The sequence below is a fragment of the Orycteropus afer genome, unplaced genomic scaffold (assembly GCF_000298275.1).
Source record: "Orycteropus afer afer isolate SDZICR_OR568_19922 unplaced genomic scaffold, OryAfe1.0 scaffold00314, whole genome shotgun sequence".
Classification (NCBI taxonomy): Eukaryota; Metazoa; Chordata; class Mammalia; order Tubulidentata; family Orycteropodidae; genus Orycteropus; species Orycteropus afer.
Window position 1 is genome coordinate 182847 of NW_006921901.1, and position 21111 is coordinate 203957.

At 38.1% G+C, this 21111-nt stretch overlaps 1 protein-coding gene across 1 annotated transcript in view; it reads left to right on the forward strand.

The window, feature by feature from the left end:
* Positions 1 to 2043: 2043 nt before the first annotated feature.
* Positions 2044 to 21111, forward strand: part of TMEM260 (transmembrane protein 260) — a 74757-nt gene continuing 55689 nt past the window's right edge. The window contains exons 1-3 of the mRNA XM_007951860.2: positions 2044 to 2309; positions 8788 to 8819; positions 9534 to 9685. Of these exons, the coding sequence (XP_007950051.2) occupies positions 2150 to 2309; positions 8788 to 8819; positions 9534 to 9685 (344 nt within the window). The 5' untranslated portion in view covers positions 2044 to 2149. The remainder of the gene's footprint in view (positions 2310 to 8787; positions 8820 to 9533; positions 9686 to 21111) is intronic.

Below are 21111 nucleotides of genomic sequence, written 5' to 3' on the forward strand. Positions count from 1 at the left end.
TGGTGTTTGCAAAGAACACTGAAAAGTACCATGGACTGCCAGAAGAACTAACAAATCTGTCCTGGAAGAAGTGCAGCCAGAATGCTCCTTGGAAATGAGAATTGGCAGACTTCATCTGACCTACTTCGGTCATGTTGTCAGAAAGGCCCATTCCCTGGAGAAGGATATCATGCTTGGTAAAGTGGGGGGTCAATGAGAAAGGGGAAGGCCCTCAACAAGAGGGATTAACACAGCGGCTGCAACGATGGTCTCAGCTATAGCAAGGATTATGAGACTGACACAGGACTAGGCAGTGTTTTGTTCTGTGGTACATAGGATCACTATGAGTTAGAACTGACTTGACAGCACCTAACAAAAACAACAAAACATGAGCAGAGAATTATTCCCTTTTGAATGTAATTTCCATGGTAAATTTTTATCTTTTTATATAGCTCATGAGCAGAAAATGAAATTGATACAAAGGAAGGAAGTATCCATATGCTTGGCCCTGTTACTATTCTCTATTGGCATGTTCTCTCAGAAAATAAATAGAATACAGACAGTCTCAGATATCTATTGCTGAATAACAAAGTACTCCAAAACTTGGTGACTTACAACGATGACATTTATTATTTCCTAGTTTCCAGGTGAAGCTTAGCTGAATCTTCTGCTTCAGTGTCTCTCACAGGCTTGGCAGGGGTTTTAATCATCTCAAGGCTCAAACAGGGAATGATCCACTTCCTAGCTCATTCACATAGTGTTGACAGGACTCAGTGCATCACATGTTGTTGGACTGAGGGCCTCAGTTCCTCCCTGGCTTTTGGTAGTTCCTGTCAGATTGCATGCAACACGATTTAAATTATTGATTTTCAGTATATATTGAGATGCATTTTGTGGAAGTGACCCTCCTCCCCTCCCACACTGAAGAATTGCTATGATCATGTAAAATATGACCTTTAAAAGCTTACTAAGAACCGTGCTATGGTTTATTCATTCATATAAGACCAATAGCCTTCTTTTGTATTGCAGCTAAGTAGAAAATACTGTGTCTGTTGCATTTCCAACTTTGTGGACAAAGCCTGGCCAAAATCTCTCCCTCCATTAAACAGGAAAAACTTCTATCATGGTATAACGTATTTGTATGAATACATAAAGTCTAGTTTCGCAACTCACCTACATAGGAGTTTTCCTCATGCTACCAGAGAAAGTAAAGCAGACAAACTAGCTTATCTTAATCTCTCTGAAAATTTCTTGTTGTTGTTGTTGTTATGTGCCGTCGAGTCAACCCCCGACTCATAGCGACCCCTCCTTGGGTTTCCGAGGCAGTATCACTACGGAAGTAGGATTGCCCAACCTTCCTTCCGAGGAGTGGCTGGTGGGTTTGAACCGCCAGCCTTCTGGTTAGCAGTCAAGTGCTTTAGCCACTATGCTACCAGAGCTCCTGAAAATTTCTTAGTGATTTAAAAATTAGCACACGGCTTATAATTAATCTTAGTAAACATATGAGCTTAATATATGTATTGGTTTACTTTTACACATATTGTAAAGATACTCTCCCTTGTTTTAACACATTTTAGGCGCCTAGCTATCTTAGGACCCCTGGAGGCACAGGGTTGCTCCGCAGGATAAAGATGTGGCAATTTACTTACAGCCTTGGAAACTTGGCAGTCGTACCTTGTTAAACAGGGTCGCTGTGTATGGAAATGAACTCAAAGGCAGTTTTGAGCTAGCAATCTTGGCCTTTCTGTGTAGTTCCACCCCACACCATAGAGGGCAGAAGAGGTCCTTCCTCATTCCCGTTCTCCACCTCGCCTCTTTCTATCAGAACTGACCAAGCTAATAAGAAAGGGGGAATAGTCATAGAGATGATAGATTTGTGTTCAGTATCGCTTTCTTAAAAGAATTCTCCACCCCTATAATCAGTTACATTAAAGCTCATTGTAAGGTTATAAATCTCAACATATGGGAAGTTACAGGAAAGCTCCTCTAGGCTGGTTCTTGGTTTTCTCCCCCACCCGCTGTCGTGGACAATGGTACGGCGTGGCTTGCGGCGGCTTGACCCGGAAGTCGCAGAGGCGGAGGACTGTGCTCGCTTCTTGGCCGGGAAGCTACCTGCTGCATCGAGGCCTTCGGAACCGCTGTTTCCTCCCGCCCGGGTCCTCACTGGTTTATGGGTCTCCATGGCGACGGCAGGGACCTGTCCAGGAGGCAGGCAGCCGGGGTGGGGCCTCGGCGGTCCGGGGGCTTCCGTGGTTGCGCCGCCGTTTTCGCTGCTGTGGCTGCCGTGTTCACCCTCACGCTGCCCCCGTCGGTGCCGGGGGGAGACTCGGGTAAAGTACTCTCAGAGTCGTCCCTCCTGCGCCTCTCCCCTGGTCCTGGAGCGGGCAAGGGCAGCGTCTGACCCCAAACCTCTGGACCTTTCTCCACCCTGGACCTTTCTCGTCAGCTCGGGCCCTCCACCCACCCGCCTGTGCCCAGCTCAGGGTTTTGCGTTCCAGAACCAACTTTAGTTTCCATTCTTCTTAATATGTTTCCCTTAGTTTTCAGGCTTTGGAGACGGGGCTTGTTGGTTTCGCTTGATAGGTCTTAGCAACGTTTCCACTTCCTCAGGTCATTTTTCTGGTCCTAAGTTTTTGCTTTCCATTTCTTTGTTGTTATGTGCCGTCGAGTTGGCCCTGATTCATAGCGACCCCTCCTTGGGTTTCCGAGGCAGTAGCACTACGGAAGTAGATTGCCCAATCTTCCTTCCGAGGAGCGGCTGTCCATTCCTTTAGTACACCGATAATACTTACCGAGTCCAAGTGTTTCAGACAAAAAGAATACAGCAGTGGTGAACAAGTTTTACGGACAGTATTCTAGCGAACGCAAAGATTAAGTACGCAAATTACTGAATAAACCAGGACACATTAAGTAGCAATAAATTATAGAAACACCAAAAGGGGCACATGACTGAGACTAGGAGTGGGTTTTGGCTGCTTCAGAATGGCTAGCCAGGACAGGCTTCTGCAAGAGGTGATTGTTGTTGTTGTTATGTGCTGTCGAGTCAGCCCTGACTCATAGCGACCCCTCCTTGGGTTTCCGAGGCAGTATCACTACGGAAGTAGGATTGCCCAACCTTCCTTCCGAGGAGTGGCTGGTGGGTTTGAACCGCCAGCCATCTGGTTAGCAGGCAAGTGTCTTAGCCACTTAGTTGAAACCTGAAAAAGAAGAACTAGCCACGCAGAAATTTGGGAGCAAACAGAAGAGTGGAAGCCAGATAAGGCATAAAGCAAGCTGCTTCAGTTAAAAAGCAAAGCTCCACTTACGGACTCTTGCAGTCATTTATAATTGTTTTATATTTGGGAAGTGAACAACCATCTAGGTTTTCATTTTGTTTTGCTGCCAAATTAAATAACTATCCAATAATACCTGATAATGACCAGTAATTTTGCAGAATGTTGTTCTAAATTCAGATAGTGAGACTGACAAATTGAGTGTATTAGTTATCTGTGCTACATGACAAGCTACTGCAAAATTTAGGGCTTAAACCTTTTTCATCTCAGTTTCAATGGGTCAGGGATTGGTAACAACCCAGAAGGTTGTTATCAAGGTGTGGGCTGTGGCTGCAATCATCTCAAGACTCAATTTGGGAAGGATATACTTTCAAGTTCAATCTAGTGGCCATTGTCAGATGACATCAGTTACTTAGCATGAGGGCCTCTCCTAGGCTATGTGGCATCTCTCAGAGAGAGACCTAAGCCCCACATAAGTCTGGTTCTTCTTTGTGGTGTGGTGCCTAAGGCATTTGACTGCTAACCATAAGATTGGTGGTTCAAACCCACCAGCCACTCCACAGAAGAAAGGACAATCTACTTCCATAGAGGTACTGCCTTGGAAACCCAAGGAGGGATCACTATGGTCAGTTCAACTGGATGGCAGTGAGTTGTTTGCTTTGTTGTATCTTGGGATATCCTATGGCTTCTGCCTTATTTTATTCTTGGAAGCGAGTCAATAAACCCAGCCCACATTTCAAGGGAGGAGATTACACAGGTGACAATAGCAGGAATTGGCATTTGAGGTTATTTTGTCTGTCCTCTATTGAGGGAGCTCTGGTGATGTAGTGTTTAAGGCATTTGACTGCTAACCAGAAGGCTGGCGGTTCAAACCCACCAGCCATTCCTCAGAAGGAAGACCAGGCAATCTAATTCCATAGTGATACTGCCTCGGAAACCCAAGGAGGGCGCTATGAGTTGGATCTGACTCGATGGCAGTGAGTTTGGTTTGATTTTTGGTGGTGGCTTAGTGCCTAAGGCATTTGTTAACCAGAAGGCTGGCAGTGGAAACTCCCCAGCCACTCCTCGGAAGTAAGACTGGGCAGTCTACTTCTGTAGAGATACCACCTTGGAAACCCAAGGAGGGGTCACTATGAGTCAGAAATGACTCGATGGCAGTGAGAGTTTATCCTCCATTGAGGATCCTTGATGTTCCATTTTTCAAATAATTAACTTTCCTCTTTCTGGGCCTATTGGACTAACAGAGATAGTGTTTCATTAGTGTGGTGGCATGGAGTTACATCTGTTTTCAAGGTTTATATTAAACCGTAGAAATAACTTTAGAGTAGTGACATTGGAGAACATTACTCAGAGGTTAGTTAGGACTGTACCTTTCAAAAGGTAATTGACAACTGCTTTTCATGAATGATTGAACTTGAAACATGGGAATAGGATGAATAGCTAAGTAACTAACATTTACTGAGCATTTGGTATGTGCTAGCTCTGGTAGCATAGTGGCTAAAGCACTTGACTGCTAACCAGAAGGCTGGCGGTTCAAACCCACCAGCCACTCCTCGGAAGGAAGGTTGGGCAATCCTACTTCCGTAGTGATACTGCCTCGGAAACCCAAGGAGGGGTCACTATGAGTCGGGGCCGACTCGACGGCACATAACAACAACAACAACAGGCACTGTTGCAAGTGCTTCACATGGATTGTTTTATTTAATCCTAGCTATCCTATGGAATAGGTACTATTACTATCTTTTACAGAGGAGAAAACTAAACTGTGCCCAAAGTCACACAGCCAATAAGTAGGGCAGTAGGGAAAAACCCAAGTAGATTGACTTGAAAACATACTCTTTTAGCCTCTACTCTTTGTCAAAGAATTTCATGAAATTCATTGTTAAATCTGCCATCACATGCATAGTGATATTTGGAGTCTATTTAAGATCTAAGATTGCTGCCTTGCCTCAACTAATACTGTATTTAATATTTTCCCCAAAGAATAAAGTTATATGTTTACCTTGAGTTACCAAACTTTTTAAGGTGTTCTCATTTGTTTAGTTTGACATTAAATAAGTGGTTGCTTCTAATATTATGTTCATTTTCTGGAAATGATAAATAAATTGCTTTCCAAGTATTTGCCAGTATGGAAAATTTGCATAATCATATCTTTGATAATTTTGTTTATATATTTAATGTACTCCTTGGATGTTTGTGTTTATGACATAATTTCTAACAATAAACAGAACCCATCACAAAACCAGTATAAAGCATGCATTCTTCTTCCTGATAAGTCTTGAATCCTTCTCTTTAAATCCATCACATTGTGAGACCTTGCCAAACTTAACCTATGCACCATGGATCGTTCATTTATGTGAAAGTGAGTCCAGGAAGCCTCTCAGTCCAGTGGGAGCAGGGAGTGGAAATCTAGGCTTCACTTTTGTTTATATTCTCGGGGTAAAAATATTAGCTTGTATAGGTGTTTGTATATTTTGAAGATACTGCCTTAGCAGACTTGATAAGAGAATGTGATAGTGTAATTAATCTAAAATGTGTAATATAAACTGAACTTTTTTTTTTTTTTTTAAATGTTTATCATCCGCTGACAGTCTGTCACAAAGCAGTGGTTCTCAAGCTTCAGTGTACTTCAATTTCAGAATTGCTTTAGAAGCTTGAGGGGGGTGGGCCTTACTGGATTAGGTAGGGGTGGGATGTGATCAAGGAATCTTTGCTTTTAAAAGCTCCCAGGTGGTTCTGATGTAGATAGTCGTAGACCTCTGAGGAAGCCCTAGCGTAAAGGGTTGGGGAGAGCAAGGACCCAGGAAGCGCGGTGAGTGTTGTTACTATGATCTTCTTATTATCACATTACATTTTAAGAGCAGTATTTCCCTTTAGCTCTTTACCAAGGATTCATTTATAGGTTTTAATAGTAGCATCTTTTCTATCTAGATTTTCATTTAACATTTGATAATAGTTGATGATGGAAGTTTGTTGCATTCCACATTTTTCTCTTTACTAGCAGAACTCCAGCAAAGAATAACAGCTTATTGACTTTTTAGTGGTAAAAAGAACTTAGAGAAAATTAACCAAACCCAACCCACTGCCATTGAGTTGATACCGACTCAAAGCAATCCTTTAGGACAGAGTAGAGCTGCGCTGTTTCCAAGGTATAAATGTTTACGGAAGCAGTCTGCTTCCTCTTTCTCCCACAGGGCAGCTGGTCAGTTCAAACCACCAACCTTTTGATAAGTAGCCAAATGCTTTAACCATTACACCAGAGCTTTTAGTATAGTGTAACTGTCTCTCTTTGAATGTGAAGTATATTTCTACATAAAACCAAAAAACAAACTCACTGCCATTGAGTCATTTCCAACTCAAGTGACCTTGAAGTTTTGAACTTACATATACTGGTGGCATAGTGCCTAAAGCGTTTGACTGCTAACCAGAAGGCTGGTGGTTCAAACCCACCAGCTGTTCTATGGAAGAAAGATGTGGCAGTCTGCTTCTGCAAAGATTTATGGCCTTGGAAACCCTATGAGACAGTCCTACTTTGTCCTAGCGAGTTGCTATGAGTCAGAATCCACTCAACAGCAATGAGTTTTTAAACCATTCTGGGCTAAAACTATAAAATATCTATCTTTGGTAGTAGTTAGGGAGCACTCCTTTTAAACTGTTAAATCATTAACAATTTCTTTAGAAGCATTTGACATATAAAAACCACCTTTCATTTCCAGGGTGCTCTTGAATCTTTCCAGAAAACTCATAAGATGTTCTTAAGTTATTGACTTAAGCAGACAATATGTCTGGGTACCCTTATGGGTCTTCTAGGAACACTGGTAGCACAATGGTTAAGCACTTGGCTGCTAACAGAAAGGTCATGGTTCAGATGCACCAGCGGCTCCATGGGGGAAAGACCTGGCATCTGTACTCACAAAGATCATAGCCTAGGAAACCCTATGGGGCAGTTCTGCTCTGTCACATGGGGGCACTAAGGGTCGGAGTCCACTTGATCACACACAACAGCAGCAACAACATGGGTCTTCCATGATGCAAACAGTTACTCACCTCAGGGTTGTCTCAGCGGAGCTGTCCAGGTCGTGTCTGTGTCAACCACAATGTGCAGGACTTGAATTAGTTCTTTATGTGTAGCTGGAGGAGGGAGAGGAGGTGATGTCTTCACAGGATCCTAGACTGGATAACTTAGGAGAGAGGGATGGAAACAGTTAACTAAAATACCCGGAGGTCTAAGTATGTGCTAAGTAAAGAGGTGTGAACAAGATTCTGGAAAAAGCGGAAGAAGTGATTAATTTTCTACTGGGGGAGGTGGGAGAAGGGGGTATTTGTGAGGGAAGGTGTTACTGAGGGGGTGGCAATTGAATATACCCTTGAAGAATATAGGGGAGAATGCTAAGGAAAATGTTCCACAGAAGGTGAGTGACAAACTGGTGCAAAAGAGAGGCACTCCCGAGGAACAGTGGGTGATCAGATTTGATGAGAGTGAGCGTAGATTTCATGGCTATCAGCCTAGCAGAGGGACCTTGAAACCATAGAGAGCTGGCCTGTCAGGGCGAGGGGTCTAGACCTCATTCATGAAGCAGAGAGCAGCCATCGAGAAATTTTAGCCTAGGGAATGATACAGCCTTTTTTTGGGGTGGGGGCAGTTTGGGTGGCAGGTGCATAAGAAGTGATTTCAGTGTGAAGATGAATTGAGGCAGAATATTCGAGTTTATTGTTATAGTCTAGGCCTGAGAGGGTAAAGGTCTAAATTGTGGCTGAGTGAGTAGAAACGAAGAGTATTGATGTACGTTGAAGGGTAGAAAATGAACTTTAATACATCTCCAAAGAGTAACTTTCATAAATCATTTGTCAATTACTATTGATTGATTTCCTACTGGGTGTACACATTACAGTGTATAGGGATAAATCAGAAATAATGCCTGTGCTCTGGATATTTAAAGTATTGTTTAACAGATAGACATTGAATTACTGCATAATCATGGTGAGAAACTAAAAAGGAGGACTATGTAACAGTCTAATGAATGATTCAATGGTTTGAAAAAAATGTATTATGGTAGAGTTTAACAAAATAACCTGGAGTTAATAAACACTGGTAATTTATTCCAAGATATCCCGGCACAAACATGTCTACCCATTCTATATAGCATAGAATTGCATCTGTATACATGGTTTTGTGCTAAGTTCTTGAAGGATGTTAGATCATGTTACACTAATACTTTGCAACAGTGATTGATTATTTCTTTAAATCTTTATTAGAAATAAACTCTTTCAGGAGGGAAAATCAGCATTTTTTAAAAAAATTCACCCATATTTCCTTTGATCAGTTATTAAAAAGTACCAAAGATAGTTTGTTCAGTAAGAACTAGAGGAGAAAATAATCTTAGTAGACAATTTCATGCTGTTAAATCTCTATAGATTTGCAGTTTTATCCAGTCAAATTAATGCAAAACCCCAATGCAAGCATTTGGATTTTGAAAACTTTGGAGGAGTGTCATTTTCTAATAGTAATTATTGGTTTTCCATTATTTTTTCACAGGGGAACTGATCACAGCCGCATATGAGCTTGGAGTAAGTATTCGTTTTATTGTTTAATCAATGCTCTCATTAACAGTTTTAGGAATTAAGAAAGTTTAATTAAGCATGGAGTAAAGTAGATTAATTTATTTTCAAACCCCAGTTTTTACTAACTTATAAGTACAGTACATGACAATTTACTTTAAGTTTTAAATCCAATTAAACTAAATTATAAAGCAAAGCCTTTACTATATATACAGTGGCTGGCTTATTACCCCAAATTTTGTATAAGCTGTGGAGAATAAAATAAATCGGGTTAACACTTTTAATAAGTTTATTATTTAATAAACTTTATTATGGTGCATGATCCCTTTAGGCAAGACCTTAGGACTGTCAGCATGGTGGTAATCCGATAGCGTGTGGTCTTTCAACTTTCTACCCAATACGATATTTCAGAACCAGCTTTTTTTCAATAGCCTTTTAAATGACCCTAATGTACTGTGAACCCAGAGAACAAACTGCTTAAGAACTGACAATGAAATATGTCACCCTTTCTCTAGGTAATGCACCATGTGATAGATGCTGCCAAATCCACTAAAGAAAATATTTATTTGTATTGGCACAAGAGGATTACAATAGAAAACCACTATTCAAACATTGAGTCATTGGTGCTTGATCGTTAGAGAAAAAGAGTTACTTTCCCATTAAAGCCAGTGTGACTATTCCTTTACAAGATGAAAACCTTCTAATTTGCTCAGTTTTCCGTAGGTTGCCCATCCTCCTGGCTACCCTTTGTTCACTCTGGTGGCTAAACTGGCGATTGAACTGTTTCCTTTTGGTTCAGTTGCCTACCGAGTCAATCTTCTCTGTGGCTTATTTGGAGCAGTAGCTGCATCATTACTTTTTTTCACCGTTTTCAGGTAAAGTAGTTGATAAGCTAAAATTAATTTTTAGTAATTGAAGATGTCGTGTTCTTATGGCCCAAGTAGATTACTTTTTTTTTTTTTTTTTAATGTTGTTGTTGTTGCTTGAATGGTTTTCCTAACTCATGTGATTTCACCTTCTCAAATGTAATGGAAATTTCATATGCATTTGACTCATACGCATTTGACCTCTCAAATGATTACGCGGTTGGTTCCGCTTCATACAATGGAGTGAAGGTGTCACCAGCTCATTATCACAATTCTCTGGTTAGGCAGAACTAATGAGGTTTGTCATCTTATGAAGATGCAGATGGGTCAGTTTAATTTAACAATATGAAGTTCATCTTTTGGTAAATGGTAAATATCACTTAATTAATCACAGCGCTGCTGATGGGCAGCTGCCCGTCAGGTCCAATGGTAATATCTAATTATATTGTAATCTAAGAATGAACATGTGAATTTTTTTTTGAGATGAGGCTGTTAGCTGAGGAAGTCAATTTGGGATGTGGTTTTATTAATGTTTCACTTTGTTCTTTCATAGTTCTAAAGAAGGTAGGCAAATTAGACCCCACTTTGTTGATGGAAAGCTTTCTTAGTTTGAAGGTACCGTGCTTTTAAAAATTGGTCATTAGTTTAGGATGTTGAGAAACTCATTTGTCTTTTATGTTTCTGGCTCCTGCATTCTTAACTCAGTCAAACCTATGCCTAAAAGTATTTAGTGAAAAATGTAAATTCTATTTTCTATAAAGGGGGGGGACCACTTCTTCCAAAAAGTATTATAGATTTTATTATAAAAATTTTTATTTGTAACTGAATTATAATTTGAATAGACATCATTTCAAATATGATTTTTGGACACTAATATTTTTATTAGTGTTGTTGTTGTTGTTGTTGTTATGTGCCGTCGAGTCGGCCCCGACTCATATTATTATTATTATTATTAGTGTTAGAGTCATGATATTGTCCTTTAGCTAAAATTCTTTCTAAATTTCCTTCTTCTTTATGGAAAGGTAAAAGCTAATATTGACTCTAAAATTTGCTTTTAAATTTGTTTGTTGAAAGCTTTCAGATTCAAATATTATGATTATTAATCATTTACTAAATATTGGTATTATTTCATTTGTTTCTATTTCAGTCTTACAGATTTTCAGTGATAACTAAATCTTTAAGTGTGAGGCATTGAAAATAAGATCTCTGCTTGTATTGATTAGTGTTACACATACTTTCTTTTTCAAAGTGGTTAGAAAATCTTTATTAGAATGATTCCTTCTGAGTCTTTTATAATTAAGAAACTGTCAGTTGAGAAAAACTGATCTTTTTTATTTTAAAACATCTTAGATGTTGGAAGTTAGAACTTACTTGTCCTCTATTTAATGTATGAGTTATTAATTTTCCCAAGATACTTTAGAGACATTTTAAGAAAACCAGGACTTATATTTATTTTGATAATTACTTGATATAATCCTTGTCTCTGAATTTTAGAAGATCCTTTAACATTCAAAATATATATATAGAATGTTATGTACCTATAAATAGCTACTATGCCAATAAGGTGATTAGTTTTCTAAAGTTTTTTCACATTTTTCAACATTTAATTGTTGATACCATTCTACATGAGAACCACTATAAAAATCATATAAAAGTATTTATCTTTACGGAATCCATATAGCTTTGTTAATTTTCATTTGAATTGTCTGCATTTTTGAACAGCTTTTATTAATTATTATACTCAATTATAATGTGTTTTAGATTAGCATACTAGCCTCCATCCCTTTTCTTTTAATATACAGTCTTAATGACAATTTTCTCTTCTTGCTGTAATGTGTTTTATATCAGAACTCTTAATAAAATTAAACAGAATATTTGGTGGTTCAATATTAGAGTACTTAGGAAATAAAAAGTTACATTTTTCAGGAAAGGAATCTAACAATATCATCTCTTACATACATTTAATATGAAAATACTTCATTATTGTGAATACAAATAATTGACAAGGTACACGTCCTAAGGGAACAACCTAGTTCAAGTGGCAAATCTGTTTTGTCAAACAATAGACACCCTTCAGAAAGGAGCAAGCCATCTCTATGGTAATGGGACTAACAGTAGCCTATTGATTGAGTGGAAGAAGACATTATACAATGTCAGCTGGCTTGTTACAATTTCATTTGTTGTATGACCTGAACTTAACCTTTAAAACCTTTCTTCCGTGAACATAAACCCAACAGCAGGACACAGTTCTGTACAGCCATTGCAGTGACAGCTCTTTTTCAGTGCCAGTGTACAGTAAATGTATTCCTTTACAGGTCGACTCCTTTATCAGAATTTGTTTAGAAGACATTTTATTACTTTATTCATTTACAGAACAAATCATAATTCCATTTTGTTGTTGAGTAGTGAAGGGTTTTGATCCAGGAAACAGTTTTAGTCCCTCCCCACACCCCAATCACTTAAAAGAACATTACTGTACATGTGGGATTAGTGCTGACTGGTGTGCAGTAAATTAATTCTTTTAACAGGTTTAAGTTTTTTTCAAGTAATTGTTCACATAGCATTCACTATATTTAGCTCTTGGGGTGGACATAAAGACCTTCTGTACCTTTTAAACAAAGATTGTATTTCAAAAGCAAATTCTGTTTCAATGTGTTAATGTAAAAAGCTCCATTTTTTTCAGGAAACATGACTTAGATTGAAAGAACAATTTATTCATTGTTTCCAATTACTGTGTAATTTTTGCTTTTCTTGCATCTTTTTCTTGCTTTTAAAATCCGTAAGGTGTCATTAACACTGCATTTTTGTCAATCTTTCCTGATGGTCGGCAAGAACTCATTCATATTTGCTCTGTTCCAGTGTAGAAAGCGTGTGAGGAAAATAGCACATAGAAAGCTATATGTATCACTGCAGTTTGTGGAATTAAAAATAGTAAGATTGTGACAGTTGTTTCTCTATGCATTTATTTATGGAATGTCACCTACCTTCAGGGAGTATTTTTAAGGCTTTATAAGCATTCAAGCATTGTATTATATCTACCAAACCCATTGCTGTTGAGTCAATTTCGATTTAGAGCAACCCTATAGGACAGAGTAGAGCTGCCCCATAGGGTTTCCAAGGCTCAGATCTTTATGGAAGCAGATTGCCACATCTTTCTCCTGCAGAGCAGCTGATCTTTTAATTAGCAGCCAAGTGCTTCACCACTGTGCCACCAGAGCTCCCTAAGCATGGACTGCTAACCAGAAGGCTGGCGGTTCAAATCCACCAGCCGCTCCCCAGAAGAAAGGTTGGGCAATCTACTTCTGTAGTGATCCCGCCTCAGAAACCTAAGGAGGTGTCACTATGAGTCAGACCGGACTCGACGGCAGTGAGTTTGGTTTTTAATTTAATACATTTCATTTTTATGAAATACTATTCATTTTATTAATGTGTACATCTATATATAAGACAATGTAATACAATGTGTGATATGTAGGAACTGGGATTTTCTCCTTTAATGCCATTGAAGTAAACCAAAAAAAACCATACTCACTGCCATCGAGTGGTTTCCAAGGCTGTAAGTATTTATGGACACAGACTGCCTCATCTTTCTTCTGCAGAGCAGCTGATGGGTTCAAATCACTAACTTTTTGGTTGGCAACCAAATGCCTTAACCACTATACCACCAGAGCTCCTTATTGCAGTAAAGGATTTTTAAATTTGATAGTATAGTATTTAAAGTGCCCTGTTCTATTTGAAATTCATAAATTCTACTAGTAAAAAATTAAAAAGTTCAAGGTAATATAAATCTTAGGAATATGAGCAATGTGTAACACTTTGAATTATGAAATTATCTTCTGAGGAACATTAGACTAGTTTTTATGTACTAAATGAGGAAGGAGTGCTGAAATCACTATCATTAAACATCTTCATGTTCCCATTTCATATGTTCTGGTGTCACTCCAAGAGAGTGGAGTAGGTTGATAGCATTTTATAAAAATTCTTCTTGGGGAAGATTTATATTGCTTATGATCTCAATGAGAGCATATCTTCTGTCACTTATTTTGATAGTTACAGGTCAGGGAATATATTCTCCACATGGGAGTCAGGTTATCTTTTTAAAGTGAAACTATAGAAGAATTCAGTCAACAATATTTGTTGAACACTTATGTGAACTGAAAGTAAAACTCTTTCACTTTTTATAATACAAATTCAGTGTTAATTTTAAAGAAAGATTTTAAAGTCACTAAGTACTACATAAGCAGTTTTTCAAATATTTTTCTTAAAAGCCCTGTTTTCAGGAAACTTACCTGAAAAAGCTTTCAAACACTAGTAAGTTTATACGGTAAGAAACCAGATCTCTTAATGTTAAGCAGGTTACTAAGACTACATGAATATTCATGATAATTAAAGGTGACTTGAAACTCTGCCTCCTTATTACAAGGAATGTACAATTAATTTCAGTTACATTTCTGTATCTTCTGGTACCTTGTTTTGTGCCAGTATTTTATTTGAGTTTTTATGTCTTTTAGAAGTCTTATATATGTAAGTATTATGCTACTGCTAAGAATTAATTTGATTAAACTTTTGGAAACTGAACACGTGATTCTGAGTAGTGTCTGCAATTCTCATAGCTTCAACTAAGGTTCCATTCAATAAAGAATTGAAAATTAAAATGCCATACCTTAGAGAATGTGGAATCTCCGCTTAAGGGACATTTGGATTTCGCAGCTTAAAGAGTATTTTAGATTATTGCTATAGAGGATAGTGTGAAGCTCTTCCTAATTTCAAAAGTAACTGTGCGTAAGTAACAAATTGTCACAAAGTTTTCGTAGTTGAAGAAGAATGGAAAGTACTGGAGCATTAATTTCCATTCAGGAGAATATCTGCCTTGATCCCTGGTTAATTGATCATATATTTCTCTCATACGCGTATTAAAATTGCATTGACTCGGACTGGTTAAGCATATTAAGAGCTTGCTTCATTTGCATGTTCATATAAGTAGAGGGGTATATTAGGCTCAAATAGCAGCGCTTCATTTTGAAGGGAAAAAAGCCGGGCAAAAACTCTTCTTTAAGACTGTAGAGTCTTTTCTGACAGCTAGTCAGAGTTAGAATTAGTTCAAGGAAATGTTAATAATGCACTGCCTGGCCTAATCCCTTTGATATCACCAGGTAGCCTCCTGTTCATGGGTTAATTGCTTTAAAAGCGAAGGCAATATTCTGAGCGGTGGGCCGCTTCACCTTTTCACAGCTGTTACCATTGAGTGACAACTAAATCCCATGTGTAAGATGAGGAAGAGCTCAATCTCCAATTGGGAGAAAATTTATGTAAACCGCAATCCCTTCAGAATGTGCGGAAGTCATAGACTTTCTTGATTTACTCTGCTTTTCCCAGAAAGCTCTATTGTTCACTTTCCTAAGTCCCATCAACCCTTTGTAGCAGAATATCACAGCGGCAGCAGATAGCTTGAAATATATAAATGCTATCATAGCTCTGATTAATAGCAGTGCTTATGAGTCAAGTCTGATAACAGTGCAGCTCTCCACTCAATTTCAGATACTGCTAATGGAATCTGTCTTCTCCAATTGTAATATGAGAAGCCCTAATTTGCCATGGAGCTTGGAGCTGTCACCAGTAGGGGATTGTGGGGTCAGATGGGAGCTGCCAGGTTTTTGCCCTGCAGCTTGTATCTCTCACTTTGAATAGAGCAGCCCCCTGCCTGCCAGTTAGCTGATAGGCCGCCGTGGGGTTTATGCCACTATATACAATAGAAGAGGGCTACATAGGCTGACTTTATAATTGTGAAGCTAGCTCATATTTCCACAGCTACTGTGCTGCATAATTTCTAATAAGTGGTTTTAACAAATGTCAGATTATGAAAAGTTTCCTCAATTACAAAAACTTATGAAACATTTAAATTGCTAAATCTGTTTCCTGCCGAGATTTTGCCATTGGAACTAGTCATCAGTTATTATGACTATAATAATAAATGCATATATTTCTTGAAATTACAAATAAAATTATAGATCATAATTCATATGGATTTCTGCTTTTCAAAGCCATAAAAATAGAACACAATTATAATGATTGAAATATTAAAATATACCTCATAACTTTAAATAGTAAGACTATTGAATATTAAATTTCTGTTGCTTATTATTGGTTAGTGTTGCTGAAGAAAGTGGTTTAATACTCTCACAACAACAACATCTGCTAGTTTCAGTTTTTCATCTAGCTACACTTTACTTCATGTGCTTCTAGTACCTTAAAATGTTTCAAGTGAAGCAACATCTTTTAAAGTTCTAGTTAAAAAGAACTGAGTGTGATGACATGCCTTGGTCTGTGCCTTTGAGGATAATATGCTGGAATATATTTTTAACAGATTTCAGTTTTCTATTGAATGCAACCTACACAGTCAAGATTGAGTAAAAAGCTAAGGTTGAGGTCTTGTTTATTTGAAAACATTTCAAACAGAATTAACTGCTATCTGTAATTTGGGAGTTATTTTAAACTAGGCTGTGCCTAACTGGATATTGTCTCCCACTATGCAAGTTATTTGCCAAACCATAAAAACTTAATAAAATGTAGAGTAAATGATGAGGATTCCTGTAAAGCCAAGTTCAATATATTTTTTAAATAGATATTCAGCTTTAAGTTCATAGGATATAATAAAATGAATTGTTCTAAACCTTGCATAGTTTTATCATTCATTGGTTAATGCATAAATCTTAATTCTAATGGAAGTGGTATGATTATATTTTATTTGTGGAAGCTATTCATAATCTTATGTTGTGCTTTTTCCTTTCTGAAGCCTTTTTAATTTTTTCCCCAATTTTGCTTAGTGGTTGTAAATCAGGAGTAATACTTTATACATTTCCTTTTAGTGTACTGGGAGCTAATATTTATGTAGCTGAAAATTTAGGGTAGAAACAGTTCTCCTTTTGATTGAATCTAGGGAGCTAGAATTAATCTTGGTAGGGTTTTATCTGGAGTGAGAGTAAATTTTTATAAAATGTAGGAAAACAAGGGATTATTATGTGAATTCATTAAAGATGAAAATGTTTTTAGTCTCCTTAGGTGCAGTGATGGTGATTTCAGAGATTTTGCTAACTAAAAGGTTGGCAGTTTGAACCTACCAGCCATTCTACAGGAGAAAGATGAGGCAATCTGCTTTGATAAACATTTACAGCCTTTGAAACTATGGGACAGTTCTTCTCTGTCTTGTAGGGTCACTGTAAATCAGTATTGACTCAACAGCAGTGAGTTTTTATACTATACCTTAAATTATTGATCTATGTTAATTATGCCTAATCTTGAAATAGTTTAGATCCTATTGTTCTCTAAATGGCCACTGATTCTAATTTGCATAAAGAGCACATACTAGATGCTCAATAAATATTTGTTGAAAGAATGTTGAGTGAACTGCCATGAAATGGGAGAAGTTCAGAGAAGCTACCATTCAGTAGCTTAACTTCCCAGTTTGTCTGTCCTCCAGGTAGACAGGAGAGATCAGCATGTGGGAGTTAATTATAGGAACATTTATGTGATTATCATGAATAAGATCCAGACAGGTAAAAATTTGGGAGGATCAGGGTGGTAGATTTGCTGTTGATTATATCCTGTTTATGATATTTCTTCCCGCTAATCCGTTGCACTTTCTCCGTCATCAGTGTAAGTTGACACCAGTAATGATTTATTTAACAACAGTCTTTAGATGCTGCCTTGTGGCCTTCGTACTCAAAATCCACTTGCTTCAAATGGGGGTTCTCGGTGTGGATGGAGGATAGCGTACCCTCCTTTTTTTTTTTTTTTTTGCTTGCATTGAAGACAAATACGTTCATGAATTTATGAAGCACGTCAAATGTGTGTTCAAAAAGAATTTCAGATTTCTGTTATTTGCCTTTTGATTGAGGGTTAGACAAACATGTGACTACACATGAAAATCAAATACTGTGCAGTGGAAAGAAAAATGTCCCTTATCATCAATAGCAAGCAAACTTGTGTCAATGGTATATGTTGTAACCTCCTGATTTATCCATTGTGTCAACATATGAATAGTATTTCATCAGTGAGCAAACTACTACACAATCAGTACCTTTCTTAAGAGTCTTATTTAGGCCTCATGCATTTTGTGGACAAAAACGAAGATAGTTATGCTTTAACCATTTGTTAAGATGCTCTTAAAAGCATAATGCTTTCCTTATCCCAGTGGAGAATTTCTGTTATGTGGATTCTGTAGGTGACATTTTAAACACTAGACTCTCCTTCCCATACTGTCTGCCCTATCTTTGTATGTCTTTCCTCATTGACCAGCCACTGTACTTTTGTGGACTGTGAACTACATGATTTTAGTATTAACCAGAGCAAAAAGAGGTTAGGAAGATTTATTTACTGTGAATATACTGAAAAAAAGTCTGCAGTATGGATTACATCTCAACATAAAGAAAACAAAAATCCTCACAACTGGACCAATGAGCAGCATCACAATAAATGGAGAGAAGATTGAGGTTGTCAAGGAATTCACGTTGCTTGGTTCTACAATCGATGCCAACGGAAGCAGCAGTCAGGACATCAGACGACGTGTAGCATTGGGAAAGTCAACTGCGAAGGAACTGTTTCAAGTGCTGAGGAGCAAGGATATCTCATTGAGGACTAAGGTGCGCCTGACACAAGCCATGATATTTCCAATCGCCTGGTATGCATGTGAGAGCTGGACAATGAATAAGGAAGACCTAAGAAGAGTTGATGCTTTTGAGTTGTGGTGCTGGTGGAGAATGCTGAAAGTACCGTGGACTGCTAAAAGAACTAACAGATCTGTCCTGGAGGAAGTGCAGCCAGAATGCTCCTTGGAAGCAAGAATGGCCAGACTTCGTCTTACCTATTTTGGTCATGTTGTAAGAAGGGACCATTCCCTGGAGAAGGATGTCATGCTTGGTAGGGTGGAGGGTCGACGAAAGAGGGGGAGGCCTTCAAGGAGATGGATTGATACGGTGGCTGCGATGATGGGATCAAGTATAGCAGGGATTGTGGGGCTGGCGCGGGATCGGGCAGTGTTTCGTTCTGCTGTGCATGGGGTTGCTATGAGTCGGAAACGACTCGACGGCACTTAACAACAACAACATACTGAAAAAAAAATATTTTATGCTTAAAAAAATACATTTATATAAAACGAAACGTACTACAATGACCTTTGGATTATTTGATATTTTGAATCGTATAAATCATTGCTTTACTTGAGAATTAAGTAGACCTCTCTAATACTGTCAAAACTTGGTTCTGATTATTGTTATTGACACATGACTATTTTTTTATAATACATTGGTTGTGTTATTAAAATCACCATAGGATAGGGTTGAAAATAAGATCTTTCCTACATCTGACCTTATAAGATTATATCTTTATATAAGTCAGTTTAGATTCTAAAATTATGCATTTTACTTAAAGAAATCTTTCCTTTGACCTTCAATGTTTTCTAACCCTCTATGAGGTTTTATGAGAATTAGAATGAAAATAGAAAACATTTTTTCTGATAATTTATTTAATTCATAATGAAGTGTTTTAAGTGAAAATGAAAAATAGTTTGGACTATTTTGCCATATATTGTGTAAGTTCTGGTGAGACGAGTTCTCATTTTATTTACAACCTCATTTGAATTTATCCTCTTTTTCCAATTTACTTTTGGTTGGGTTAAAGACATTCCATTGATTTCAGTAGAAAAATACAGGTCTTTTCATTTTAATGAACTATTTTAAGATGCTACTTTAGCATGTAAGTGTAATTAAAATAAATTATTTAGCTCCTAGTTTATTTTGGGGAGCTCTGGTAGCGTAGTGCCTCAGGCACTTGACTGCTAACCAGAAGCTGGTGGTTCAAACCCACCAGCCACTCCTCGGAAGGAAGATGGGGCAGTATCCATAGTGATACTGCCTCGGAAACCCAAGGAGGGGTCGCTATGAGTTGGGTCTGATTTGACGGCACAAAACAACAACAACAACAAAGTTTCTTTTTATAGTAATTGCTTAAACATAGTTATTAAAACTAAATAAATAAAATAAAAATTGAAAGTAGGGCTCCTTGATTGCCAAGTTAAAACACAGTGGTGTTTTTAATTATGTCATTTTTATTTGGGGAAAAAAAAACAAATCATCAGACATAGTCTATAGGTAGGTGACAATTACGTTGTTTGTCTGATTTTTTAGGGTACTTATTTTATCTACAGTTCATCTTCACACTAGACTTTACGGATGATACAAGACAGTTTGTTTTATGGGCTCAGAACAATTTCATTTAAAACTCAGGCTTAAATAGTCATGTCAAATTGGACATTCCGTCCATGTATTTTTAAAAGAAAGATTACTTAGCCAGAAATTTGGAAGCCAGTTAGAAAAAAAAACAGAAGGAAGATTCAGAGGCATAAAAGGAAAACTTGTATAGAAGAAGAGTGTAGGGTCCCAGATGTCAACTCAAGTGGGGTGTGTCTGGGGAAGTGATCATCAGTAGTGGTCAACACAGCAGAGAAGTTAACAGCCTACTGTGTGTGGCAGTTAGATTGTCATTGGGCACCTCAGAGAGAGCAGTTTCAGTGGAATGCTGGGATGGGAACTCAGGGTAGAGGCTACATACATGGGCGGTGTGGGGCTAATACTGAGCCTAGCCATGACTCTGAATCTTGTCTTCATGCAGAGATCCTTAATGTGAGCTAACTTTATTTTTTATTATTATCTATCTCTGTCTCATTAAGGTGAAATGAAGCATGCTCAAATAATGCTCAGATAACATACCTTGAATAGCGTGAGGCTGCTCTTCTTTAGTGTCAGTAAATGAAGAAAAGACCTTCTCAAGTCTCCAGAAAATCATCTTTGCACTTGCTGACATCATCCATTGACTTGGCAGCACAAATAACACATTGAGCTTGCTCTATACTGACGTGGTGGCTCACATCTCGTTATCATGTGTGCGACGTCTTGGCACCAGGCCGCACACCGGTACTCCTACATTGCACTCAGCCGCCAGTTATTAATGCTGGTACATCAAGCACTGGTTGGTTTTCAGAACAAACACCTAATTTGGTTAATATCTTGTGATTTTAAATCCAGCTTTAGTTAATTGTCCATCATGAGCTGTTTTCAACAATAGAGTCCTTCCTGTCTTGCTTAACTGGCCTACATTATTCTCTAATGATTTGATGGCCCTTCTTCAACTCAAGGAGCTCTGGTGGCATAGTGATAAGGCACATGACTGCTAATTGGAAAGTCAGTGGTTCAAACCCACCAGCTACTCCATGGAAGGAAGATGGGGCAATTTACTTCCATAAAGATTTATAGCCTCAGAAACCCAAATGGGGGTTGCTATGAGTCAAAAATGGTTCGATGGCAGTGAGTGAGTGAGTTTGTTTTTTTCCAACTCACTTGCCACTCTATGGCAGGACTTCAGCTTTCAGCCCTCTTGTTTTC